The following is a 24,884-nucleotide window of genomic DNA, read 5'->3' on the forward strand; positions in this document are numbered from 1 at the left end:
ACACACACACACACACACACACACACACACACACACACACACACACAGCAGGAGGGTAACAAATCCTTATTGCATTGAATTAAATTAAGTTGGATGGGGCCATGCCTGTGTGTACCTGAAGTTGTAGGGTGGCTCGATCATAGTTCCAGACTCGGATCCCAGGATTATTGGCACCATTGTTCACCCCAGGAAGCGTTGTCTTCCAGGGACTCACCCCCGGAGCTAGGAACATGACACTGATGGGGCCACCTTTACAGAAGAAGTCAGAGACAAGCCCAGTTCATATTTCTGACACTCATATTGAAGGATGTCTAGAATCTAGCCCCACTCTGCTTCCTTTTTTTTTTTTTAATGCTTTATTAACTTCTGATTTACATCGTTCGTTTCCGCCAGATTTTGAGTTACAAATTTTCTCCCCGTTTTTCCCCCACCCATCCCCCCAAAACAGCAATCCCACAGGATATCCCCACCTCTGATCTGCTCTCTCCCATATTTTCTCCCATACCCGTTTCAACTTTTCCAGTAGGGCATGGTGGATCTCTATATTTCCCAATTACATGTAAAACAATATTGATAATAGTATATATATATTTAAACATTTGATTTTAAAACTTTGAATTCCAGATTCATTCCCTTCCTCCCTTATCACCCACCCTTACTGGGAAGATAAGCAGTTCAGTATAGGTTGTACATGTGTGGCTAATGCAAAACAATAACATAGCAGATATATTGTAAAAGACTGACTATATTTCCCTCCCTCCTATCCCACATCCCACTTGTTCTATTCTCTACTTTGATCCTGTCCCTTTTCAAAAGTGGGTGCTTCCAACTTCCCTCCCCCCCAGCCTGCCCTCCCTTCCATCATCCCCCTCACATCCCCTCCCCCCCTATTCTCCTGGAGGGTGAGATCCCCTATTTAGTGTGTATTTCCCTCCCTCCTCAAGCCAGATTCAATAGGAATAAGGTTGACCCATTCCCTTTTGCCTTCCTATTCTTCCCCTCCATTGTAACCATTTTCCCTTGCCTCTTCTGTATGAGATAGTTGCCCCACTCTGTCTCTCCCCATCTCCTCTAATTATATCCCTCTCACCTCTTAATTTCACCTTTTAAGTATCATCCCTTCCTGTTAAATTGGTCCCGTGCCCTCTATCTATGTATACCTGTAAACATATATACACACATTCACATATGTATTCATATGCCTGCATACCCTCATATAAAGACATATATATATATATATATATATATATATAATATATATATATATATTTCTAATCCCTTCAACTACTGAGAAAAGTTTCATAAGTTACAATTATTGTTTTTCCATGTAGGAATGTTAATAGTTCAACTTTGGCCAAGTGGCTCAGCAAGCAAGAGCACCGGCCTCAGTGCCGGGACGACCCGGATCAAATCCGGGCCCAGACACCCAGCACCACACCCAGAAACAACAACTGGCCATGCAACCCTGAGCAAGCCACTCAACCCCAATTGCTTAAAAAAAAAATAGTTCAACTTTGATAAATTCCTTATGATTTCTTTTCCCTGTTTACCTTCTCATGCTTCTCTTGCTTCTTGTATCTGAATGTCAAATTTTCTATTCAGCTCTGGTTTTTTCAGCAAGAATGCTTGAAAGTCCTGTATTCCACTGAATGACCATATTTTCCCCTGAAACAGGATACTCAGTTTTGCTGGGTAGGTGACTCTTGGTTTTAATCCCAGCTCCCTTGACCTCCGGAATATCACATTCCAGGCCCTTCGATCCCTCAGTGTAGAAGCTGCCAGATCCTGGGTTATCCTGATTGTGTTTCCACAATATTCAAATTGTTTCTTCCTGGCTGCTTGTAATATTCTCTCCTTAATCTGCGAATTCTGGAACCTGGCTATAATATTCCTAGGAGTTTTCTTTTTGGGATCTTTTTCAGGAGGTGATCGGTGGATTCTTTCAACCTCTATTTTGCCCTCTCGTTCTAAAACATCAGGGCAGTTTTCTTTGAGAACTTCCTGGAGGATGCTTTCCAGGCTCTTACTTTGGTCATGGCTCTCAGGCAGTCCAATAATTTTTAAATTATCTCTCCTGGATCTATTTTCCAGGTCAGTGGTTTTTCCCATGAGATATTTCACATTGCCTTCTATTCTTTTATTTGTTTGGATCTGTTTAACAGCATCTTGATTTCTCATAAAGTCATTAGCTTCCATTTGCTCCAATCTAATTCTGAAGCAATGATTCTCCTCAGTGAGCTTTTGAGAGATTCTTTTTCCATCTGGCAAATTCGACTTTTTAAGGCATTCTTCTCCTCATTGCCTTTCTGAGCCTCCTTTGCCATTTGAGTCAGTCTGTTTTTTAAGGTATTATTTTCTTCAGTCAGGCTGTTGACTTTAATTTCATAATTTTCTTGCATTGTTCTCATTTCTTTTCCCAATTTTTCCTCCACTTCTCTTATCTGCTTCTTAAGGTCCTCTATGGCCTGTACCCAGCTTGTATTTTCCTTTGAAGCTTTTGGTGCAGGAGTTCTGACTTCACTGATTTCCTCCTGTTCCATGCCTTGCTCCTTCTTATCCCCAAAATAGGAGTGTAATATTGGAATCTTCTGTCTGCTTTGTTTCCTTTGCCTGCTCATTTTGCCACTCAATTATTTGACTTTTGGGCTTTTTGCCACAGTAGGACTGCCACCAGACAGGGGAGTTTTCGTCCCAAACGCTGGGGTTTTCTCAGCTGCCGGAGGTATTGGATGGGTGCCCTCTCTGAGGTCTCCACACGCTCTGGCAAGCTGGACACACACCCCAGGACCTCCACCCTAGACTGCAATCCAGATCCAAGCAGGTTAAAGCAAGAGCGATGACCCCTCAGACTGGTGCTTGGTCCCCCTACGCTCTGCAGGCCAGGAGCTGAAGCCGCCACCTGGCGCTTGCAGGCTTTGCTGGCTGGCGTCTCAGCGGTTTCTCGCCCCGGGGGTAAAAGACACGCACTCCCACTTACTGGGTCCCAAAGTCCAGAGTGCACTGGCCTCTCACCTTGTCCGCATCTATGTGTTGATAAATCTGGAAACAGGCCACAGCTGCTGCTGATCTGGAGTCCCTCTGGCTGGCGGCTGGTCAGGCCCGCCCTGGGGCTAAAGCCTTGGCGTGGGGCTGGGCTCGGCTCCCAGAGCGCTGCGCTGGCCGATTCCTGCCGGCCTGCCGGGCTGTTCTCAGCAGGAGATTAGCTTCTCTGTGTCATTTTGTGGGTTCTGCAGCTCCAAAGTTTGTTTAGAGTCCCCGTTTTACATGGATTGGGGAGAGTGGAAGCCGGAGCTGCAGGAAGGTCATGCTTCTACAACGCCATCTTGGCTCCGCCCCCCTCTGCTTCCTTTTTATAAAAAAAGTTTTCTGTGGATCAAAATCTGTTTTTTCTGCCGCCCTTCCCTTCTAAGCATATGTCATGGTGGTTCTTTCTACAGGCTCTAAATTACAGCCAGTCTGAACTACTCACAACCCCCACTTATACCTTGGCTTCCATTACTCACTGTGATGTTGTTACCTTCTTCCCATCGCCTCCTCTTGATCTTCCTCATCCTTTAAAACCTTCCTCGAGTGCCAGCCTCCTTCAGGAAGCCCCCTCCCAATCTTCCCAGACAATGACCACCTTTCTGCCCTTGTACTCCAGAGAAGTTCATCTCAAACCCGGCACGTATGTCTGCAGATATGTCTTATTCTCCCCTACCTGACTGTGTCCTCCATGAGGGCAGGGCCTAAATCTTATCTTATCCACTTATCTTCCCTATCACCCAGTGTGGTGCTGAACCAATGGAAGGCCCTTGATTTGTTGGCATAATTTATGGAACCAAAATGTAGAAATGTAGGAGATTCCTGAGCCCTATGGGCAACTGGGTGGTGCAGTGGATAGAGCATCCAGCCTGGAGTCAGGAGAACCTGAGTTCAAATCCGGCCACAGATACTTACTAGCTGTATGAAACCTCGGCAAGTCACCTCAGTTTTCTCATCTGTAAAATGAGCTGGAGAAGGAGATGGCAAACCACTCCAGTATCTCTGCCATGAAAACCCCAAGGAGGGTCACAGAGAGTTGGGCATGACTGAAATGACTGAACAACAAGAGACCTACAATGACAGTTCCCTGACCAAAGAAACCCCTGCAGTTTGGAAGGGAAGGCTACTTGAAAAAGGGAGAAGACATAGCTTGAAGCCACTCTGGAGGACAGGACACCTGCCTGTGTCATCATAAAACATCCGGAAGCTGTCTGTGTGGTGATGACCAAAAAACTGCCCAGCAATAACACGATGGTGCTTCTTGATAAGGTCCATGTAGCGATGGTTGAAGTGGGGCCGGAACCACGCTTTATCTCGGGTCTTCTCAAAGAAGCCAGGGGGCACGTGGCCAGTGATGTACACCTGACAAAAGGAAGGGTTCGGGTTCTCCAGGGTGCCAAAGGGGAAGACTCAGAGATACCTCTGTCCTTCCCGCCTCCCCTCCATCCCTGCCCGATGAAGTCCTGGGCCTCCTGAAAGGCCACAAAGTGGGATGGGCCTCCTCATCCTGGGAGGGCTTCATGTGGCGTCTAGAGGGTCTCTTCCTGGGGTTGTGGCTGATCAGAGTCCTCTCCAGCCATGAGTTACCAGCTGAGAAGTCCCTTCTGATTTTGGGACTCTGGGAAGGGTTGACTGTACCTTGGGTCAGCTTGGTAGAGCACTAAAGAGAGCATTAGGTCTGGAATCTTATTCAATTAATCCAGTCACAAGCACTTATTAAGGCACCTTCTGTATGCCAGCCATGATGTAAGGTGTTGGGGATCAGATTTAACATGAAAAAAGGTTCCTAAGAATTAGAGCTGTCTATAAATGAGAGGAACCACCTTCAGTGGTGGTCTTCAAGTAGAAACTTGATGACCAAGCTTTGGGAATGATAAAGAGATTCCCATTAAGGTGTGGGTTGGACCTGTCTCTTACCATTGAAATTCTTTTTTTTTTTTTAAAGCAATAGGGGTTAAGTAACTTGCTCAAGGTTACACGGCCAGTTATTTCTGGGTGTGGTGCTGAGTATCTGAACCTGGATTTGATCCAGGTCATCCCGACACTGGAGCCAGTGCTCTTACTGGCTGAGCCACCTGGCCACCCCTAAGCAATTGGGGTTAAGTAACTTGCTCAAGGTTACACGGCCAGGTGTTTCTGGGTGGGTGCTAAGTGTCTGAGCCCGGGATTCGATCTCCAGGTCTTCTCAACACTGGAGCCGGTGCTCTTATTTGCTGTGCTACCTGGCCGCCCCTACCATTGAAATTCTAATAACTGATAATGACAGATATCATTTATACAGCCCTTTAAATTTGCAAAGTACTTTCTTGTGTGTTATCTTTTTTAAGCCTCCCGACCATTCTTACAGGTTGGTGCTATTATTATCCCCATTTTACAGATGAAGAAACTGAGACTGAAAAAATGTTAAGTGGGAGGGGAAGGTCACACAAATCAGGACTTTCTGACTCCAAGTCAAGCAGAGAGTAGGTACTCAGTAAATGTTTGTTGAATAAAAGAGAGGTCAGGAGGATGGGAGGAGGCCAGGCTGTAGGCTGCCACCCTCAGAAGGAAATCAATTTACTTACCTTTTCTCCTTCTCTGGATGCATTGCTCAGAACATTATCCAGCCACTGAAACTGGCCGGCCGGGTCGTCCAGGTCGGCTGTCAGCTCATTGCTGGTGTAGTATAGATTGGTGTTGAGAACCACGATGCGTCCAGCCGTATTTGGACCAGGCAGCCTCTCCGTATAGAAGGCACCTGGGGTAACACATCCAGAGAGAGAGCTGATGACATGCGTGCCCAGGCCTGCCCTGCCCCCATCTTCTCCTTCAGCTCTAAGTGGAGACAGAGCAAGACTCTGGGGGAGGGGGGAGGTAGGAGAGCTGGGTCTGAGACCAGGCTCTGCCCTTAACTGTCTGTGTGACCCTGGGCCAGGCTCTCCCTCTCTTCTGGCTCAATTTCTTCCTCTAGAGTGATCTCTTAGGCCTCCCAGTGCCAACATTCTGACTCCCAAAAGAGCATTCCAACTTGGTCAGACAGTGCCCTTTGCTCCATCTTCCTTTGTCTTGTCCCTTCCCCAGGACCATAGGACTTCTGTCCTCCTCACTTCCGTTTCCTCCTGCATCCCCAGCAGCAGATGAGGTCTCCTTATTGCCACATTGGTCACTGGAGACGACTTGGGCTGCTTATTGACATTAACAGTCCCTGGGTAAGTGACCTTCTACTGGGTTCCCCAGAAACCTTGCTAATCTAAGATATCACTGCTCCTGGTGGAGCCAAATTGCTGCCTATCAAAGATGCTGCAAAGCTTTTCTGCCTGGGGATGAAGGAGAAGTCAGAAAAATCTCAACTTGAGCCTCTTCTCCAAAAATCTACTTTGGATTTGGAACTATGTCCAAAGGGCTAGAAAACTGTGCATGCCCTCTGACCCAACAATACCACTACTAAGTCTATCTCCCAAAGAGATTCTAAAAAAGGGAAAAGGACCCACAAGCACAAAAATATTTATAGCAGCTCTTTTTGTGGTGGAAAAGAATTGGAAATTGGGGGGATGCCCATAAGTTGGGGAATGGCTGCACAAGTTGTGGTATATGATTGTGATGGAATATTATTGTTCCATAAGAAATGATGAGCAGATGGATTTAAGAAAAACATGGAAAGACTTATATGACCTGATGCTGAGTGAAGTGGGCAGAACCAGAACATTGTATACAGTAACAGCAACATTGTTTAATGATCAACTTTGATAGACTTAGCTCTTCTAAGCAGTATCTCTCTAACACAATTCAAGGAACTCATGTTAGAAAATGCTATCGACATCCAGAGAAAGAACCATGGAGTCTGAATGCAGAGTGAAGCAGACTATTTGCTCTCTCTTTTTTTCTTGTGATTTTTCTCTTTTGTTCTGATTCTTCCTTCACAACATGACTAATGTGGAAATATGTTTCATATGATTGTACATGTATAGCCTATATCAGAATTCATGCTGTCTTGGGGAGGGAAAAATTTGGAACTCAAAATCTTGTAAAAAGTGAATGCTGAAAACTATCTTTGCATGTAATTGGAAAAAAAGAAAATACTACTAAGTGTTGTGTATGGGGGAATCTACTTTGGATCCAAGAAAATCGCCCTCAAATTAGGGAGCCAGGCACATTTTCTGGCTTTTAAGTAGGGGGTGGGGAGGATAGAGGGTAAATAAAAAGGTACCTTGAGCTCTGATTCCCGATATTCAGATCTAGACTCAATGAGCTTTATTATCAATGAGATTCTGCAGAAGAATCTCAAATAATCTTCTGGAAAGGCTCAAAACATAAGCACCCTTCCCTCCTGGCCTGGCTCTCTGTCTTCCTCTCCTTCTCCTCTCTATCCCAGCCTTCTGGGGGCAGAGCCCAAACCCAAGCTGGAGGGGATGGGCAACTTCCCACTGCTGTTGCCATCTAGTGGTACCATCTGGGTTTGCTGTTTTGTTTTGTTTTAATTGATTTTCAAGTCATTATGATAGTAAAATGTGTATGTACGTAAATAGGAAGAAAGCATTTTTCTGAAATTTGGAATCAGACTGCAACCCAGATCCAAGGCTTGGGGATCAGATTGATGGAATCCTAATAAAGTTGCTGCCAGTCCCAGTATTCTAACTTCCCCCACTGAACAGCAGGCATGCCCCAATCTGACCACACAATCTGGCTTTAACCACACCTAAGGGCCCTGGACTCAATACAGCCACTGCCCCTAGGGAGCCCCTGGCCCCAGATCCAATCCACATATTTGAACAGGTGTATCCTTATACTCAACCACAATCACATCATCCACTTGGCCCAAGACCACAATACATAACTAACCATCTTGACCAGACAGGACCACAATAGCTAGCCAATGAGAAAACAGCATGACCAGGATGTTTGACCACGGAACCACAGAACCACAGAAGGGACCCCTCCCCATTACCTAATCCCTTAACAAACCCCTCCTTTTTAATATTCATCATTTCTGTTGTGTAATCAACATCATTATGCTATAAAATTGCATGTCTTGTCTTACTAAGCTGCTGGTTCTGAGGGGCAATAGGCAATAAATGTCTATACTTGGATGACAGGTGGTCTGAGTCTGGATTCTTTAAGACGGTGCCACCACAATCCACACCATGAAACTGCAATGAGATGGTCCTGAAGCCCTGGCACCTGGAATGTGGCCATCCCTGCTCTAGGCAGGACCACATTTTCAGTACTGTCTTCAGTCTGACTCTTTCTGGTACTGTTGCCTATGGCTCTTAAGCTCTGAGGCTGGTGAGTTTGGTGCTAGTGAGGCCAAGGTCACAGGCACAATCCCTACCTGGGCTAGGAAATTAGAGAAAGTATGCTTGCTTCTGGTCCAGGGCCCCAGACTGCATTCCTGGCCCCACTCTGCCATCCCTGTAAGTCAGAAGGGGTCCTAGAGAGAGGCTACAGATGAGCCATGCATCCTACCCCAGATGCAGGGAAAGCCAGCTCCAGGTGCACATGGGTCCCCCCAAAGCTCCATCAGGTGTGCCATTTTTAGATATGATGTTGCCCAAGTATTATTTTTCTCTACCATTTGGTACCTTCTTTGAACAGGGAGATTGATTCATCATTGAGCCATGGCCTCCATAATTCTGCTACTTGCTTGTAGATATTGTTGCTTCCTGCTGGAAACTGGTTTTTGGGATGGAAATCATGATTTCCCAAAGCAGCGTAGACTTTAGTTTCTAGGGAGAAAATACAAAGTGAAAACTGAGAACATTTTAAAATGTCATTCTTAAAATTATCTTCACTAAAGAGGAAAAGAGATAATGGGGATGACTGAACTATAGATGTAATTTAAAAAGCCCTCATTTTATCAGTCTGTCTCAGCTCTCCCCCTCCCCTCACCCCCACTGAACCACTGCAAAGCTACTGAGGAAGGACAGGGAGGCTGCATTGGGTTTACTGGAATCACGGGCCCTCCCCTTGGCCGTGCTCCATTTGAATAATAATGGTAGCAATAAAAATAGCTAGCACTTTACTTATTGAGATAGCAAACTCTGAGTTTGCAGAGCATTTCACATATATTATTCTCTTATTATTGGTTTCTTTTTTGGTTTTGTTAGGACAGTATAGAAATGGTGATGATTTTTGCGGATTTATTTTGCATCCAGCTACCTTGCTGAAGCTACTCATTGTCCCAATTTTGACGCTTATGCTCTGGAGTTTTGTAAATATTACTATTAGGTTATCTTCAAATAGAGACCATTTTATACATGATCATTTGAGGGGTGGGGTGGGGCACTAAGGACTAAAATAAATAACTCAGGCTTCCCATAGCAGACAGTTCACAGGCTGAGCCTTCAAGGAAGCCAGGGATTCTAAAAGGCAGAGAGCAGAAGGGCACACAGCCTAGGCATGTGGGGGAGCTAAGGCTGGGGGCGGGGTAATGAAATCCCACATACAGGGAAGAGAAGGTAGACCAATTTGGTTGGAACAAAAAAGGCTGGAGAAGGAATGCCAAGCAATGAAGTCTGGCTGGAACATCAAAGTTATTCTATAATAGGACAAGGTTCTTATTGACCTCTAGGAGTAAGCAATCTAAATAACAGGAAAAGACAGGGTAGCTAGGGTGCAATGGATAGAGCAGTGGCCCTGGAGTCAGGAGAACCTGAGTTCAAATCCAACCTCAGACACTTTACTAGCTGTCTGACCCTGGGCAAGTCACTTAACCTTGATTACCTCAGCAACAACAAAAAAGACACAAGTCAGAAGACCCTGAGTTCTGGTCATAGTTTCAACATTCCCTCTGTTTGAAAAAGCCACAAACAATAGGTAATTTTGTTTCCCCATTTCAAAAATGACTATAATAATTACTGATATTCAAATATGTTCTGAACTCAAAAACAAAATGGTAGACATGGGGTTCTAATCAGAGGGGAGTTTATTGACAAGACCTCAAACCTTTACTATGAGCTCAAGGAAATCTTGTAGCTCCCATTTCCGACCTCCTTGAGTGAAGTCAAAGAAAACTAAGATAAGGAGAGAATGTGTAACTTTGGAATCATCTGGACAGATGAGGAGGGAAGGTAGTGACCAATGGAAACTGAATATATGATTTGAACCCTTACCCATAACAGGGGTGATTCATATACACACCCACACACAAGAGATGCATTCATACATAAGTAAACACATAAAATACACATATAGACATATACATGCACATATATGTATATGTGTGTGCATACACACACCCGTATATGTACATGTTGTTTCTCACTTGGTAATCTCATCAGAATCTGATGAGATGAGTTCAGTTATCTCTATGGAGATGATTCCTGGATCCATTTATCTAGCCTGGAATGTTTTCCCTTTTGTCTTTCTATGCCCAATATCTAGCAGAGGGCCTGGCATACAGTAACTGCTTCATAAATATTTGATGATTGAATGATTGATTAATGGGTTGATTGATGTAAAGAGAGAAGAGAAGGGGCCTTGACCACAGCAGGGTATATCCATAGACCACACTGTCCATCAGCAAGGAGGCTTCCTGAGCTTGTCATATCAGAGGCTGATCTCAAATGACCAGCTGGTGCTGGTCCAAATGACCAGGTGCTCCAGAAACCCTGGTGTCGTGTTGGGTCTTCCTTTTTAAGATATGCCTGGTTCACTTATCTTTTTCCAACTACAATGCAAGTATCTTTTGGAAGTTATGACATTATGCTGACTGAGTCTACTACAAACTTATGCTAGCCAATCTCCCTTGGACCCTTACTATACAGCAAGGCAATCCCATTCCTCTTCTCTGATCTCTCATCCCATGCAAAAGCTGTTCTATACACTTTCTCCTCTCCTCCTGCCTCCCCATACCACTCCCTCCCCAAATCTTCTCTGCTGAGGACCTCCCCTCAGACTTCAACAAAAAAGAGCCATCAGAAAACCCCCTCACCTCCCCTCCTCCCGTCCCTTGCCTCCCCTCCTCCTTGTCCTTCACCTCCCCTCCTCCCTGTCCCTGGCCTCCCCTCCTCCCCATCCCACACCTCTCTGAGGTCATCTCCCATTCTTGACCTCTTCACACCAGCTACTAGTGGTAAGGTGCTCTCCTTCGTTGGTCAATCGGGGTTAAGTAACTTGCTCAAGGTTACACGGCCAGTTATTTCTGGGTGTGGTGCAAAGTATCTGAGCCCAGATTTGATCCCCAGGTCATCCCAACACTGGGGCCAGTGCTCTTACTCGCTGAGCCACCTGGCCGCCCTTAAGACCAACTTTTCTACGTGCATCTTGGGCTATTTCTCTCTCTCCCCAGTCTGAGCTGCTAGTGTCATTCCTTCTACAATCACCCTCCCTTTAATCTGCATGTATTTTTGTGTTATTCTTTATGTGGTAGCTCGTCTCTCTCCCATAAGTTCCTTGAGGTCTGGGACTTTCATTTTTGTCTTTGTCTTTGTAACACTTGGCACAGGGTCTGACACAGAGTAGGTGCTTAATAAATGTTTGTTGACTGATTGTGGGGAAAAAACCTTTCATCTAATTCTTTTGTATCCCACAGAGACCCAAACCTTCCATTAAAACCTTCTTCCCTTGCCTCCTCATGGCACAGAGGAGACAGTGGTCTTGAAAGCTATTCCAACAGTGCAGAAACTTTAGTAGCTTCATGCTAAGGCAGCCCTGAGGACATGCTGGAGAGGAACCGGGTACCTGAGACCTATAGACCAGCCTAGCAGAAGACTGGCTGCCACCAAGGATAATTTTATTTTATTTTTTGCCATAGCAAATCATGAAAATGGGCTGCTAAGCTATGGGGTGGTTGCATGTGTACCAGAGGAAGAGGTGCCCACCTGCAGCAGCAAGCACCCCAAGCGTCCTCAGGGTTTGCTGCCAATACAGGTTCTTGGATCTGCTTTGATAAAGGAAAGCAACTCAAAATGGGTTAACAAGCTTACTTTAATCAGTCAGACATATATCGTTTACCTTGTTCAGGGGAAAAGATCAGCACCCTGAACTTCAAAGTACACAGAATTATCAAGACAGAAACAGATCTAGTAGACAGATTTCAAACTGTCCAACCATTACATCCATACCCAGTCAACATCTGGGTTTCAACATCTGGGTTTTCTCAAAGGGGGGGGCCCTCAGGACAACGGCTTCCCAGAATCCATATCAAATCACAGAACACTTCTCAAAGTGAGCCCCAAAACAAAGCCTCACATCAGGGCTTATATAGCCTTCTCCTGGCTCAGAGAATATAACAACCTTATTGACCCACTGGCCAATCAAAAAGTATCTACTGAAAAACAAGCTTCCCACCCCAGGCTCCAGGTGCACTTTAGCCTAGGGGCAGGGAAGATCTTTAAATTTGCATTTCCATTACACCACCCTAACAAAATCACAGGCCTTGGAAACATACAGCAGGTGAGCAAAAACAAGCCTGTCCTCAATGAGTCCTTGTTAATTGGTTGATTGGTTGAATTGGTTGAATCTTACCTGGAAATACTAACTGAATGAGATCTGTCACACGTTTCACTATTTTCAACACAGCTTCTTCTCCCAGCTTTTCATCAGGGACGTGAGGTGTATCATCACTGCAAAGTCAAGCCAATGCAGAATGTAAGACCAGGGACACAGAGAATGGGGAGCCTCAGATAACAAACTGTAGCCCATTATGGTGCAGATACTATGGTGGAGACAACAAGGCCAATGTATACTCAACTAGGATCCATTGATTTGGAGGGGAAGACACCAGGACCACACCAGCCTTATCCTGTAGAATCCCAGGAATCTGGCCTCAACTCAGGACTCTGGTTGAGAGCTGCTACCCCAACATGGATCAGAAATGTGAGAGCTGCCTCAGGAACTTTCATGGCCCTTCTCTGTCCTGGACACCACTACCACCACCACCCCCATTTACTGAATCCCTGTGATGTGCCAAGGTGCTCAGAACACAAAGCAAGGCAAAAACAGTCCCTGCCTACCATCTAATAAGGAGCTTGTCACAGTGTAAGGAAAAGCATAAATCCCAGAGTTTGAGATGTGCTAGAGAGTACGCCTCAGACACACAGGGGTATTTTTGGTTGGGTTTTTATTTCTTCCATGATAGCATTTTGACTCTACACCCTAAAACTAACCTAATTTCTCAGGTCCACCTCAGAACTGCTGGGTGTCTGGCAAAATGGAAGCTGTCCTATTAATCTGAATACACTCTGGCATCAGGCAAGACAAGGAAGTCCCCTGCCTAGACAAGCAATGAGACAAAAGCAAAGGGCAACCTTTGATTACCAGGATACAAGCATCTATAACAATTTCTTTATTCCTCAGAGGATCAAAATCCCAAAGGCATGTGTGAAATGAGATCTTCTCTCCTTTCTAGGCTCTGATTCTCTTGTCAGAAAAAAATTACCCAGGTCCAGCAGCAGCCTGGGTTCTAGACTTGGCTCTGCCACTCATTGTATAAGCTTGAGCCAGTCACTTCTCTAACCCTCATCACTGCCAGAAGCATAGATGGAGCTGTCTGTGGAGTCTGATTCTGTCCTCCTACTGGACTGTGAGCACTTTGGCTGGGCCTGGAGTCAGGATGACCTGATTTCAAATCCAGCCTCAGATAGTCACTGGCTGTGTGACCATGGGAAAGGCACTTAACCTCTGTCTGTCTCAGTTTTCTCATCTATAGAATGGGGGTAGTAATGGCACTTACAGGGTTGTTGTGAGGGACAAATGAGATAATATTTGTAAAGTGCCTGGCACAAAAGAGGCTCTTAGTGCCCCTTTCCTTTTCCTTTTCCTTCCTTCCCTCCTTTCCTCCCTCCCTTCTTTCCTTCCTCCCTCCCTCCTTCCTTCCCTCCCTCCCTCCCTTTCTTTCTTTCTTTCTTTCTTTCTTTCTTTCTTTCTTTCTTTCTCTTTCTTTCTTTCTTTCTTTCTTTCTTTCTTTCTTTCTTTCTTTCTTTCTTTCTTTCTTTCTTTCTTTCTTTCTTTCTTTCTTTCTTTCTTTCTTTCTTTCTTTCTGACTTTCTTTCGCTTCTTTTTTGTGTCCCTAGTTCTCACTATAGTACCTAGAACATAGTAGGAGCCTAATAAATGTTTATTAATTGGTAGGTACTTCATGAGTGCTGCATTGGATTGAAGCTGAGATAGCCATTGAGGCAGTCCTACAAGACAGGACTGTGGCCGTATGGCTAAAGCTTCAGACTAAGATGGTGAATTCAGCATTTCTGTTGAGGAAGAGGTTCTCACCCAGTCCAGAGAATGAAGTCCGGGCTGGGCAAGATTGCCTTCATGGCATATATGGAAGAGTTGATGAGGATCCAGGGGGCATCGCAGAGATAATCCCCCCACACACCTGCGTTGGACACTGGCTGGGAGCCTGCCGATGGGCACACTTGGAGTGGGGCACCCGAGGCGTTATACTCTGGGTCGAGGTGCAAGTCTGAGATGTGCCAGAACTGACCTGTGGGAGAGAAACTCAGTCTCTTATGGCCGGTCCTCCTCCTTCCCCGGGGCATGAATCCATGAATGAATGAACGCTTGTGCATGAATGGGTCTGTCTGTGCATGCCGGGATTGATATAGCCCTCACATACAGACAGTTATTAGTGGATGTCAATTCACAGTACTCAAATTCGACTTTATGTAAAGAATTCTGCATTTCCAAAAAACTCACCTATGTTATCTTTACTATAGCACTACGCTCTCTCTCTCTCTGCTCCTGCCTCTCCGCTAGGTATGCTCCAGCCTCCCCCTCCCACCTAACCCCCCCCCAAAAAAAAACCTCCAAGTAAAAACAGAAGCCTACAGCAGGATGGGGGCTTGGATTGAGACCTCCTACGGAGAGAGGAGACTTTTGCTTCTCTCTGCCCCTCCCCCAGCCCCCATGTATCTGTCTTTTCCCCATCTGCCCTCAGCCCCCACATATCCTTGAACTATGTACCAGCCCTCTACCACCATGAGTGTGGCCTCCTTCCTGACTCCCTCTCCCTTTTCCTTCTGTCTGGGAGCAAAGTCTCATTACATAAAAATCACTTTCCTAGAGAGGTCTCCTGACCTATCCATTTACGCAGAGGAAGAATTATATGTATATTAGATAGCTCTGCAAGGGTGTGACTGCTGAAAACTGATTGCTAAACTTTCAGTCTGTCTTGTATATATATATATATTTGCTTTTTGGAGGGGTGAAGGCAGGGCAATTGGGGCTAAGTGACTTGCCCAAGGTCATATGGCTAGTTTTTGTGTTAAGTGTCTGAGTCCAGATTTGAACTCAGGTCCTCCTGACTCCAAGGAAAGTGCTCTATTCACTGCACCACCTAACCACCCCTTGTATATTTATTTTGAGAGCTGGTTGGGGTCTGGGAAGTCACAGGGATGGTGAATGGGGATATAGGGCAGGTTGATTATAATGCTCTTTCCAGAAGCAATAACAATGTTGATTTGCTTGTTATACTCAGAGTAAGACATGGCAAGTGGATGTGTATGCCTGCCACAGGGCAGATGGCATAGCCAGGGTCAGGCAGAGTTGTCCATCTGGAACCTGTTAGATGTACAGGGCTGGGTGAGTTTGTGCTCTGACATTGCTGATCAAGGCTGCACAACCTTAGAGCAGAAATTCCAAAGCTGAGTGGCAGAGGAGATGAGGGTGCCTGGGAGGGCTGGTCTCTGCCAATGCATGGAGGCTCCATGTAGAATATTCTAAATGGGGAATGTCAAATAGGCAAGTTTGGATGGAATTTGAAGCAGGTGAGGAAGAATAGTGTGAAATCAATCGATCAACAAGCATTTACTTTGTGCCAGTCAATGTGCAAAGCTATGGCAACACGAAGTAAACACAAGAATAACCCTTACCCCCATGTCTGCTAAATCTGTAGGTATAAGATCAATACAAAGTAATGGATTGTGGTCTTAGAAAGGGTCCATAAGGCCCCTACTAGCTTATTATCTGTGGTATCATGGCAAGAGAACTAACCTTTGGATCAGAGGACATGGGTCTCAATCCCAAATCTGGTATTTATTGCAAATCAATTAACCTCTCTGGGGCTCAGCCTCCTTCTCTGTAAAATGAAGGTGGGAAAAGGGGCTTAACTTGGGATCCTAGGTATTAGAGGATTTCCAAGGTCCCTGACAGCTCCAAATTCTATGAACCTATGATTCTTGGTATGGGCACATAGCTGGCTCAGTGGATAGAGCTCTGGCCTTGTAGTTAGGAAGACCTGAGTTCATCTAGCTGTATGACCCTGGGCAAGTCACTCCACCCTGTTTGCCTCAGTTTCCTCATCTGTAAAATGAGCTGGAGAAGGAACCGGCAAACCACTCCAGCATCTGCCAAGAAAATCCCAAATGGGGGTCGGACACAACTGACAAACAATTGAACAACAACAAAAATGACCCTTGGTAATTTGGATGGATGAAGTGAGGCTTTCTTTGAGGGAGGATGAGAAGAAACATGAACATGTTTGTAGGCAATAGGAAAAGAGCCAGGAGTTATGAAGAGATTGAAGATAAGTGAGAGATGATGATGAGGAGGCGGGGGAAGAGGAGGAGGATAACCAGCCTACTATGTGCCAGGCTTTACAAATGCCTTACAAATATAACCTCTCAACAATCCTATAAAAAATAAGAGAGTGGAGATGATAGAGGGGGCAATGTGCTGGAAGACACAGGATAGATGAGATCACTTGTGCCACTCCACCTTCTCTCATCCTCTGCAGATGACTCCCAAGTCTATATATATCAAGGGGCTGCCTCTGTCTCTGAGTCACAGTCTCAGTGGGCTGCTCCCACTGACACCTAAGCTGAAAGCTCTACCCCTTCTCTTTTTTTTTGGAAATCTCTCAGAAACAGCCCAAGGGGGCTGGCAGAACTGAGTCATGGTGTTCTTGACCAGATCAGCAATTCTCTTTTGTTTAGGTGGGTTATCTTTATCAATATGTGGCACATTAAAACAAAATTACAAATTCATTAAAATAGCAGTAAACCCATTGCTATTAACATAACATATTAATGTAAATAACATGTTTTTATGAAAAATAACTATATTTAATGAAAAAAAGTGAGGAAAGTAACATTGATTCCTGACCTTCCTGGCTTCCTTCAAGTATCAACTAACATTCCATCTTCTTTTTTTTTTTAAAGCAATTGGGGTAAGTAACTTGCTCAAGGTTACACGGCCAGGTGTTTCTGGGTGGGTGCTAAGTATCTGAGCCCAGGAGTTGATCCCCAGGTCATCCCGACACTGGGGCCGGTGCTCTTACTCACTGTGCTACCTGGCCACCCCTTAACATTCCATCTTCTACAGAAAGCTTTCCCCAATCTTAATTCCAGGGTTTTTCCTCTTTTAATTATTTCCTATTTGTCCTGTACACAGCTTGCTTTATATATATTTATTTGCATATTGTCTTCCTCTTTAGATTGTAAACCCCAAAGTCAATAAGTGAATTCGCTTGCATGTCATGGCATGAGCTCCTTGAGGAGTTCTCCCAGAGAATGAATGAAGGATAAACAAACAACCACCACTGTCGAGTACTGAAACTGGAACTCTTCCTTCCTTCCTTCCTTCCTTCCTTCCTTCCTTCCTTCCTTCCTTCCTTCCTTCCTTCCTTCCTTCCTTCCTTCCTTCCCTTCTTTCTCTTTCTTTCTTTCTCTCCTTCCTTATTTTTCTTTCTTCTTTCCTTTCTTCTTTTTTCTCTCCTTTTCTTCTCTCTCTCCCTCCCTCCTTCTCTCTCTCCCTCCCTCCTTCTCTCTCTCTCTCTCTGTCTCTCTCTCCCTCCTTCTCTGTCTCTGTCTCTCTGTCTCTCTGTCTCTGTCTGTCTGTCTGTCTGTCTCTCTCTCTCTCTCTTTCCTAAACCCAAACAATTCAGTGATGACTGGAAAGAGAAGGTAAGGGTCTATGAACTGACCCAGAACAGAAAAACAGCTATTTGAGTGATCCAAGAAAGCAGCACTTTCATGACCACATGAAGAGATCCTTTGTGGGGAAGATTGCGGGATCCAGGCATAAAACACAGAAAGTTTAAAATAGGCCAGAAGTTTTTTGTGTCCTAGAGTTAGAGGGGAAAAAAAATGCTATTAACACAATCAGGAGAGATTCCAGCATTAACTAACTCTAACCTGAGGTCCAGCTGCTCAAGAGCTGGTACTTGAAGAGGAGGTAACTAGCGCCGTCTGCTGGGGGAAGCCAAATAGTGGGGAACAGCAGAGCCAAGGATGGTGACTTCAGTGAAAAGCACCATGATGATGCCTGCCAGGGAATGGAGGGAAGCAACAGGGGAGCACCAACGAGAATATCTAGTAAAAGAAAAACAAGCTACAGTGCTCTGCCCCTTTGCGCATGGCCCACCCAGGATAGTCACAGTAGCTACAGCTTCTTAGGGGTAGAGGAGCCCCCTCTACCCTCAAGAGGGCAAAGGGTCTTAGCTATCTATGGGCTCAGACATGAATGCTTTTTGAGTCCTTTACTATGCAAACTAAACTGCTATGTTTTGAAGCCTTGTGAACCTAATTACTTTTTTTTTTCTTTTTGGAGGGTGGAGGGCAGGGCAATTGGGGTTAAGTGACTTGCTCAAGATCACATAGCTAGTAAGTGTTAAGTGTCTGAGGCCGAATTTGAACTCAGGTCCTCCTGAGTCCAGGGCCAGTACTCTCTTCACTGCTCCCCCTAACCTAATTACTTCTAAGGGGAGTTGACTGACTGAATGGTCTTCAAACAGTTCACTGGACAGTTCTCAGAACCTGTCTTGGAGTTGTGAATCAGTACAACTATTTGGAAAGCATTTTGGATTATTCAAATAAAGTGACTAAAACTTCTATATTCTTTGATCCAGAGAGTCCGCTACTAAGTTTATATTCCAAGGAGGCCATTGATTTAAAAAAAAAAGCTTCTAAATACAGCAAAATGTTAATAGCAACATGTTTTATGATGGCAAAGATTTGGAAACAAAGTATATGCCCATCAAATGGGGAATAGCTAAACAAATTGTGGTACATGAATGTAATGGAATATTGCTATGGTATAAGAAATGTTATGTGTGATAAATACAGAGAAAGGTCTATATGAATTGATGCAGAGTGAAGTAAACAGAACCAAGAAAATATACACAATGACTGTGACAATGAAAATGTAAAAAACAACCACACATACACACACACATCAAAAGTGAAGATTGCAAAATTATAAAGAACAAGTATGATTACATCCCACCCACCCCCATGCAGAAGTGAGAGGTTCACTAGTAAAAATAAACGTTGTTGAACACTCATGGGCTATGATTTTTGGGTGCCTTAAAAATGAGTCGGCTTTTCTGAGTGACCACGTGAATTTACACCTACTTCAAAATTATACTCCAAGTGACTGTGTATGTTCCCGTCTCCACTGGAGGGAGGTACTCTAGGAGAGGGGCTGACTGGGATCCCCAGTAGAAAGAACTTTGGGATATGAGACTTGAACCCAGTTTGGGCTCCAACACCAACTTTCTGGGTAACTAGGTGAATCATGGTCCTCCTATGGGGCTCAGCAGTCAATAACAAACATTTATTAAGTGCTTATTAGCTAAGTAAGAACTAGGGACATAAAAAAAGGCAAAAACCACCTTCAAGGAGTTCATATTCTAATGGGGGAGGAAAATGCAAACAACTAAGTAATATATACTTAAATATACATGCATCTTTGCGTATGTGTATGTATATATCTATACAACAACAAAAACTCTTTCTATAGATATATATTCATATACATATATACATATTATATATATATACACACACATAAATATACATATATATTATATTAGGCCCACACAACTTACTGCCCATGGGTAACTCACTGGTATGTTTTACAGGCCTACCCAGGGTATCAGACCTGTTAATCACTTCTTCTTAAAGGGCCAGTGAGCCCTATTAGCTTTGTCTGAGAACAGCCTAGGACCCTGAAGATGACCTGAGCCATAGTTACATCTTCTATGTGATTGGGCAGTGGGTCAAGAGGGTTGTTACATTCTCTGAACCTGGAGAAGGCTATATAAACCTTGATGGGAGGCTTTGTTTTGGGGCTCACTTTGAGAAGTGTTGTGTGATTTGACCAGAAGAGACTCTGGGCAGCCATTGAGAGACCCCCAGTTTTGAAAACCCAGATATTGATGCTTCCCTCTCTGGTAACTGTGACTAGGTATGGATGTAATGGTTGGACAGGTGGAGGCCTGTCTGCTGAAATGTTTGCTTGTAACCTCCGTATACTCTGAAGTTTGGGGTGCTGCCTTTTTCCCCTGAACTAGGTAAAAGACATGTTTGATTAAAGCAAGATCATTAACTCATTTTGAGTTGCTTTCCTTTAGAAAAGCAGATCTAAGAACCTGTGCTGTTAGCCACCCTGGGGATGCTGGGGTGCTTGCTGCTACACCCTAGGAAAGTCATTTCACCCTGTTTGCCTCAGTTTCCTCACCTGTCAAATGAGCTGGAGAAGCAAATGGCAAACCACACCAGTATCTTTGCCAAGAGAACCCCAAATGGGGTCACAGAGAGCTGGAACTGACTGAAAACCACTGAACAACAAGTGTCATAGCTGACATAGTTCCTACTACAGTAACATTTATTTTATGTCTATATAGGTCTATCTACTTATATATCTCTCCAGAGAGTAAATGGAAGGATGGAAGGTAATCTCCAGGGAAGTCACAAGCAGAAGGGGGAAGTAGGAAGAGAGAGATGTCTAGGAAAGGTCTTCAATCTAATTTGGGATTTGATCTGAATCTTGAAGAAAGCCAGAAGGTAGAGGGAAAGCATTCCAGGCATCAGACAACCAGAAGAGAGACAGAGTTGGAGAGTTGTGTGCAAGGGCCAGCAAGAAGGTCAGCGTTGGGCGGCCAGGTAGCACAGCGAGTAAGAGCACCAGCTGCAGTGTTGAGAAGACCTGGAGATCGAATCCCTGGATCAGACACTTAACACCCACCCAGAAACACCTGGCTGTGTAACCTTGAGCAAGTTACTTAACCCCAATTGCTTAGGGGCGGCCAGGTGGCTCAGCGAGTAAGAGAACCGGCTCCAGTGTTGAGATAACCTGGATCAAATCTGGGCTCAGATACTCAGCACCACACCCAGAAATAACTGGCTGTGTAAACTTGAGCAAGTTACTTAACCCCGATTGCTTTAAAAAAAAAAAAAAAAAAGAAGGTCATTGTAGCTGAGCCATGGAGTGTATGGAGGGGAGTGAAGTCTGGGAAGACAGGAGGCATGGTCCTTCCAAGCTCTGACCTCTAAATCTGTCGATGCCTTTTTCACATGTCCCTACTGATACTGCAAAGGTGCCAGAGAAACACAAGGGGGCAGTGTATCTCTAAGGAAAACAGGGATCTGGCTAAGGTCTGAACCAAAGAGAACACATTCTCCTAGAGACTGACTTTTTGTTGATGTGTAGGAGCTGAATGAGTGAGGAGACAGCAATAATCTAGTTTTAGCTTGGGTGGCTTTAGCAGCTAGGTTGGGCAGTACATAGAATACCAGGCCTAGAGTCAGGAAGACCTGAGTTCAAATCCAGCCTCAGACATTTATTAGCTGTGTGACTTTGGGCAAGTCACTTAACCTCTATTTGCCTCAGTTTCCTCATCTGTAAAATCAGCTGGAGAAGGAAATGGCAAATCATTCCAGTGTCTCTGCCAAGAAAACCCCAAACGGGGCTACAGTCAGGCATGACTGAACACAGCTGAACAACAAAGGAGCAGAATGAGTGAGAAGAAAGCAGTGTTTTCCCTTGGAGCTTTAATTAGGCTCTGCTGAGCCTTGGCAGGTCCCAACTACAGTGGAGGACTTTTCCTGACCTCATTATCTTCTCTGATCAGCTTCCTTACCCCTCACACACCCTGAAGGCAGATGAGGAAACCACACTTTAGAAGGGGTTCAATAGAAAATCTATTCTGGTTCCTTTTTTCACTCCCAAGTTCTGTTTTTATACAAATCAACTCTCGGTCATATGAAGAGACAGATAATGATGACTCTGATCTAGTTTTGGTCACTAGCCACAAGGGAAATCACACTATTTTTTGAAAAGACTTCTGGGATTGTTTAGAGGCAGCCAGGCGTCTCAATGCTTAGAGCACTGGGCCTGGAGTCAGGAAGACCTGAGTTCTAATCTGGACTTTGATACATACTACCTGTGTCACCCTGGCAGGTCACTTAACCTTTGCTTGTCTTAATCCACTGGAAAAAGAAATGGCAAACGACTCCACTCTCTGTGCCAAGAATACCCCACGGACAGCATTGCTGGATTCACAGAGTTGGCCACGATTGAACACCGCCACAAATGAGGATAATAACGGCACCTACTTCCCAGGGTTGTCAAGATCAAATGAAATATTTGTAAAGCACTGTGCAAACCTTAAAGCGCTAATTAAATGCTACTAGCTCTCATAATATCAGATTTGTTTCATGTATTGCTTAGTTTAGCTGAACTGTTCTTCCCTCTTGGATTTTTCTTTTTTTTCTCTCTTGATATTATTTTTTGTTATAAACGATAATTCCTTGGCAGTGAAAGGTATATACTGAAAAATGTGAGTGATATAAAAACAAAAGACATTAAATAAAAATAAAATAAAATAAGAGTATTAGACTAAATCAGGGGTTCTTAACCTGGGGTTTGTGGACTTGTTAGCTTTTTAAAAAATATTTTAATGATGATATTTCAATAAAATTAATTTCCTTTGGGGTGGCTAGGTGGTGAAGTGAATAGAGCACTGGCCCTGGAGTCAGGACGACCTGAGTTCAAATGTGGCTTCAGATACTTAACATTTACTAGCCATGTGACCTTGGGCAAGTTGCTTAACCCCAATTACCCTGCCTTCCCTCCTCCAAAAAGCAAAAAAAATATATATATATATAATTTCCTTTGAAATCCTAGATATTTTATCTCATATATTAAAATACATGATTCTGAGAAGGGATCCAGACTGTCACCAAAGGAATTCATGGCACAAAACAGGTTAAGAATACCTGGACTAGATGGTCTCTAAGGGAACTTCCAGTTCTAACCCTCTCTGATAGCAATACTTCAAACTTTTTGATCTTAGGACCCCTATACACTCTCAAAATTTATTAAGGACCGCCAAGGGCTTTTGTTGATGTGGATTATATCTATCGATATTTACTGTATTAGAAATCTAAATGGATAAATTTTAAAGTATGTATTAATTCATTTAAAATTCATTTAAGTAAATTTAAAATTTTATTTTAAATCTATATTTAAAATTCATAATTCATTAACCCATTGTGTGTTAATATAAAGAACATACATTTAATGTAAAATAATCATATTTTCTGAAACAAAAACATTTAGTGAGAAGAATGACATCATTTTACATATTTTTGCACATCTCTTTAATGTCTGGCTTAGTGGAAGACAGCTGGATTCTCCTATTTGTTTCTGTATTCAATCTGTCATAATATGTTGTTTTGGTTGAAGCATATGAGTATCTTGCCTCACACAAATATGTAGTTGGAAAAGGGAGAAGCATTTTAATAGGCAATAACATATTAGAATTAGTATGAAAATAGTTTTATCCTTGCAGACCTCCTGAAAGGGTCTGAGAGACCCCTGGAGAGGGGGGAGAGTGAGTCTGTGGAGCCTACTCTGAGAATGTTGACCCATGAATTAACCTATGAATCAGGTTCAAAGTCAAAAAGCTCCACAAACAACCTTTCCTGTTCATTCTGCATCTGACCAGAACACATTCCCTTCCTACGTCCTGACTCTTTCAACCTGGTGGCAGCTTAACTCACAAACTCCCATCCCTTTCTGTTCTCAGTAACAAAGATCTGGGCCATGCTCATTGTTTTTCACTCCCACAGCTAGCTGTCTCTCCAGTCTCCAGATCAACAAACATCGCCATCAATCAACCTTTCTTTTCTCTCCAGGCTCTGTGACCCATCAGTTCAAAAGATCCATGATTTCTTTTTCCATTTAGGTATTCCCTTCAGTGATATAAACCATACATCCTTCTTACCCCCAGCACATGGTTTCTTGAATTGACATGGTCAAACCCCTCAAACAGTCATTACCTGCTAGCCAGGTGATGACTTCTCTGAAGTCAGGCCAACTGGTTTTTAAGACGACTAGAAGAAGCCTTCCCAGCATGAGCAGACCTGCCAGGATTCATCTTTCACTGCAACAGCTTTGGAGAACCCAGGATCACCTCCATGACACAGTGAGGCATCAGAGGAGGATTTCTGAGGAGGCACAATTTCCAAACACAATATTCTTCTTCCCAGCTTTTTGACTTGGGAATTCTAAATTTAACATTAGCTCCACTATTCTTAAGCACTCTTTTTTTTTTGGGGGGGGGGGGAGCAGCCTGGAAAAGCAGATCCCCTGTGACAGAGAGAGGCAATGAATTATATAAGTGAAAGATCACCATCTATCTACGGTATTACCTGGAACAGCTCCTGTGACTCTCCAGTGTACCAGAAAAAGCAGAAGCTTCAGGCATCTCATGCTTTTGAGTTCTCTTCTGAAAGTCTTTCACTGTTCTAAGATTTTTTCAGGTCTAAGATTGTAGTTGACTCTGGAGGTGTTGGAACTAATCAGTCAGTTCTGGATGGTTGTCTGAGAAGCAGAACTTTCTGTTCAGTCTTTGATACTCTGAATAATCAGACCACTAATTGGTGAACTCTTCTTCTAACCTGTAGGGTGTGTACTGGGCGGGACAGAATGGGTACACAGAGAAGGCTGAGAAGGCAGAGAATTCAAATGAAAAGGTACTTTGTACTTTGTACTGCAGTAGGGCCTGTTCTTCAAGGCACTCCAAATGTACTTGTACTCCTGAGAAATGCATAAACCAAGTACGTCTTACTTAAAAATCACCCTCATAAATGTGTTAGGTGATGTATAATGATGGCCAAGATTGCTTGCCCTCGATCTTCATTATAAGTAAAGATGAT

General features: G+C 44.0%; 1 protein-coding gene across 1 annotated transcript in view; it reads right to left on the bottom strand.

The window, feature by feature from the left end:
* Positions 1 to 24,628, bottom strand: part of SMPDL3B (sphingomyelin phosphodiesterase acid like 3B) — a 29,888-nt gene extending 5,260 nt beyond the window's left edge. The window contains 7 exon segments of the mRNA XM_069078257.1: positions 116 to 249; positions 4,206 to 4,386; positions 5,589 to 5,761; positions 8,583 to 8,726; positions 12,469 to 12,566; positions 14,212 to 14,425; positions 24,378 to 24,628. Of these exon segments, the coding sequence (XP_068934358.1) occupies positions 116 to 249; positions 4,206 to 4,386; positions 5,589 to 5,761; positions 8,583 to 8,726; positions 12,469 to 12,566; positions 14,212 to 14,425; positions 24,378 to 24,438 (1,005 nt within the window). The 5' untranslated portion in view covers positions 24,439 to 24,628.
* Between the last annotated feature and the right edge of the window lie 256 nt (positions 24,629 to 24,884).

Source organism: Petaurus breviceps, unplaced genomic scaffold (assembly GCF_028583685.1).
Source record: "Petaurus breviceps papuanus isolate PSGF00001 unplaced genomic scaffold, PetGlider_PUasm1.0 91041, whole genome shotgun sequence".
NCBI lineage: Eukaryota > Metazoa > Chordata > Mammalia > Diprotodontia > Petauridae > Petaurus > Petaurus breviceps.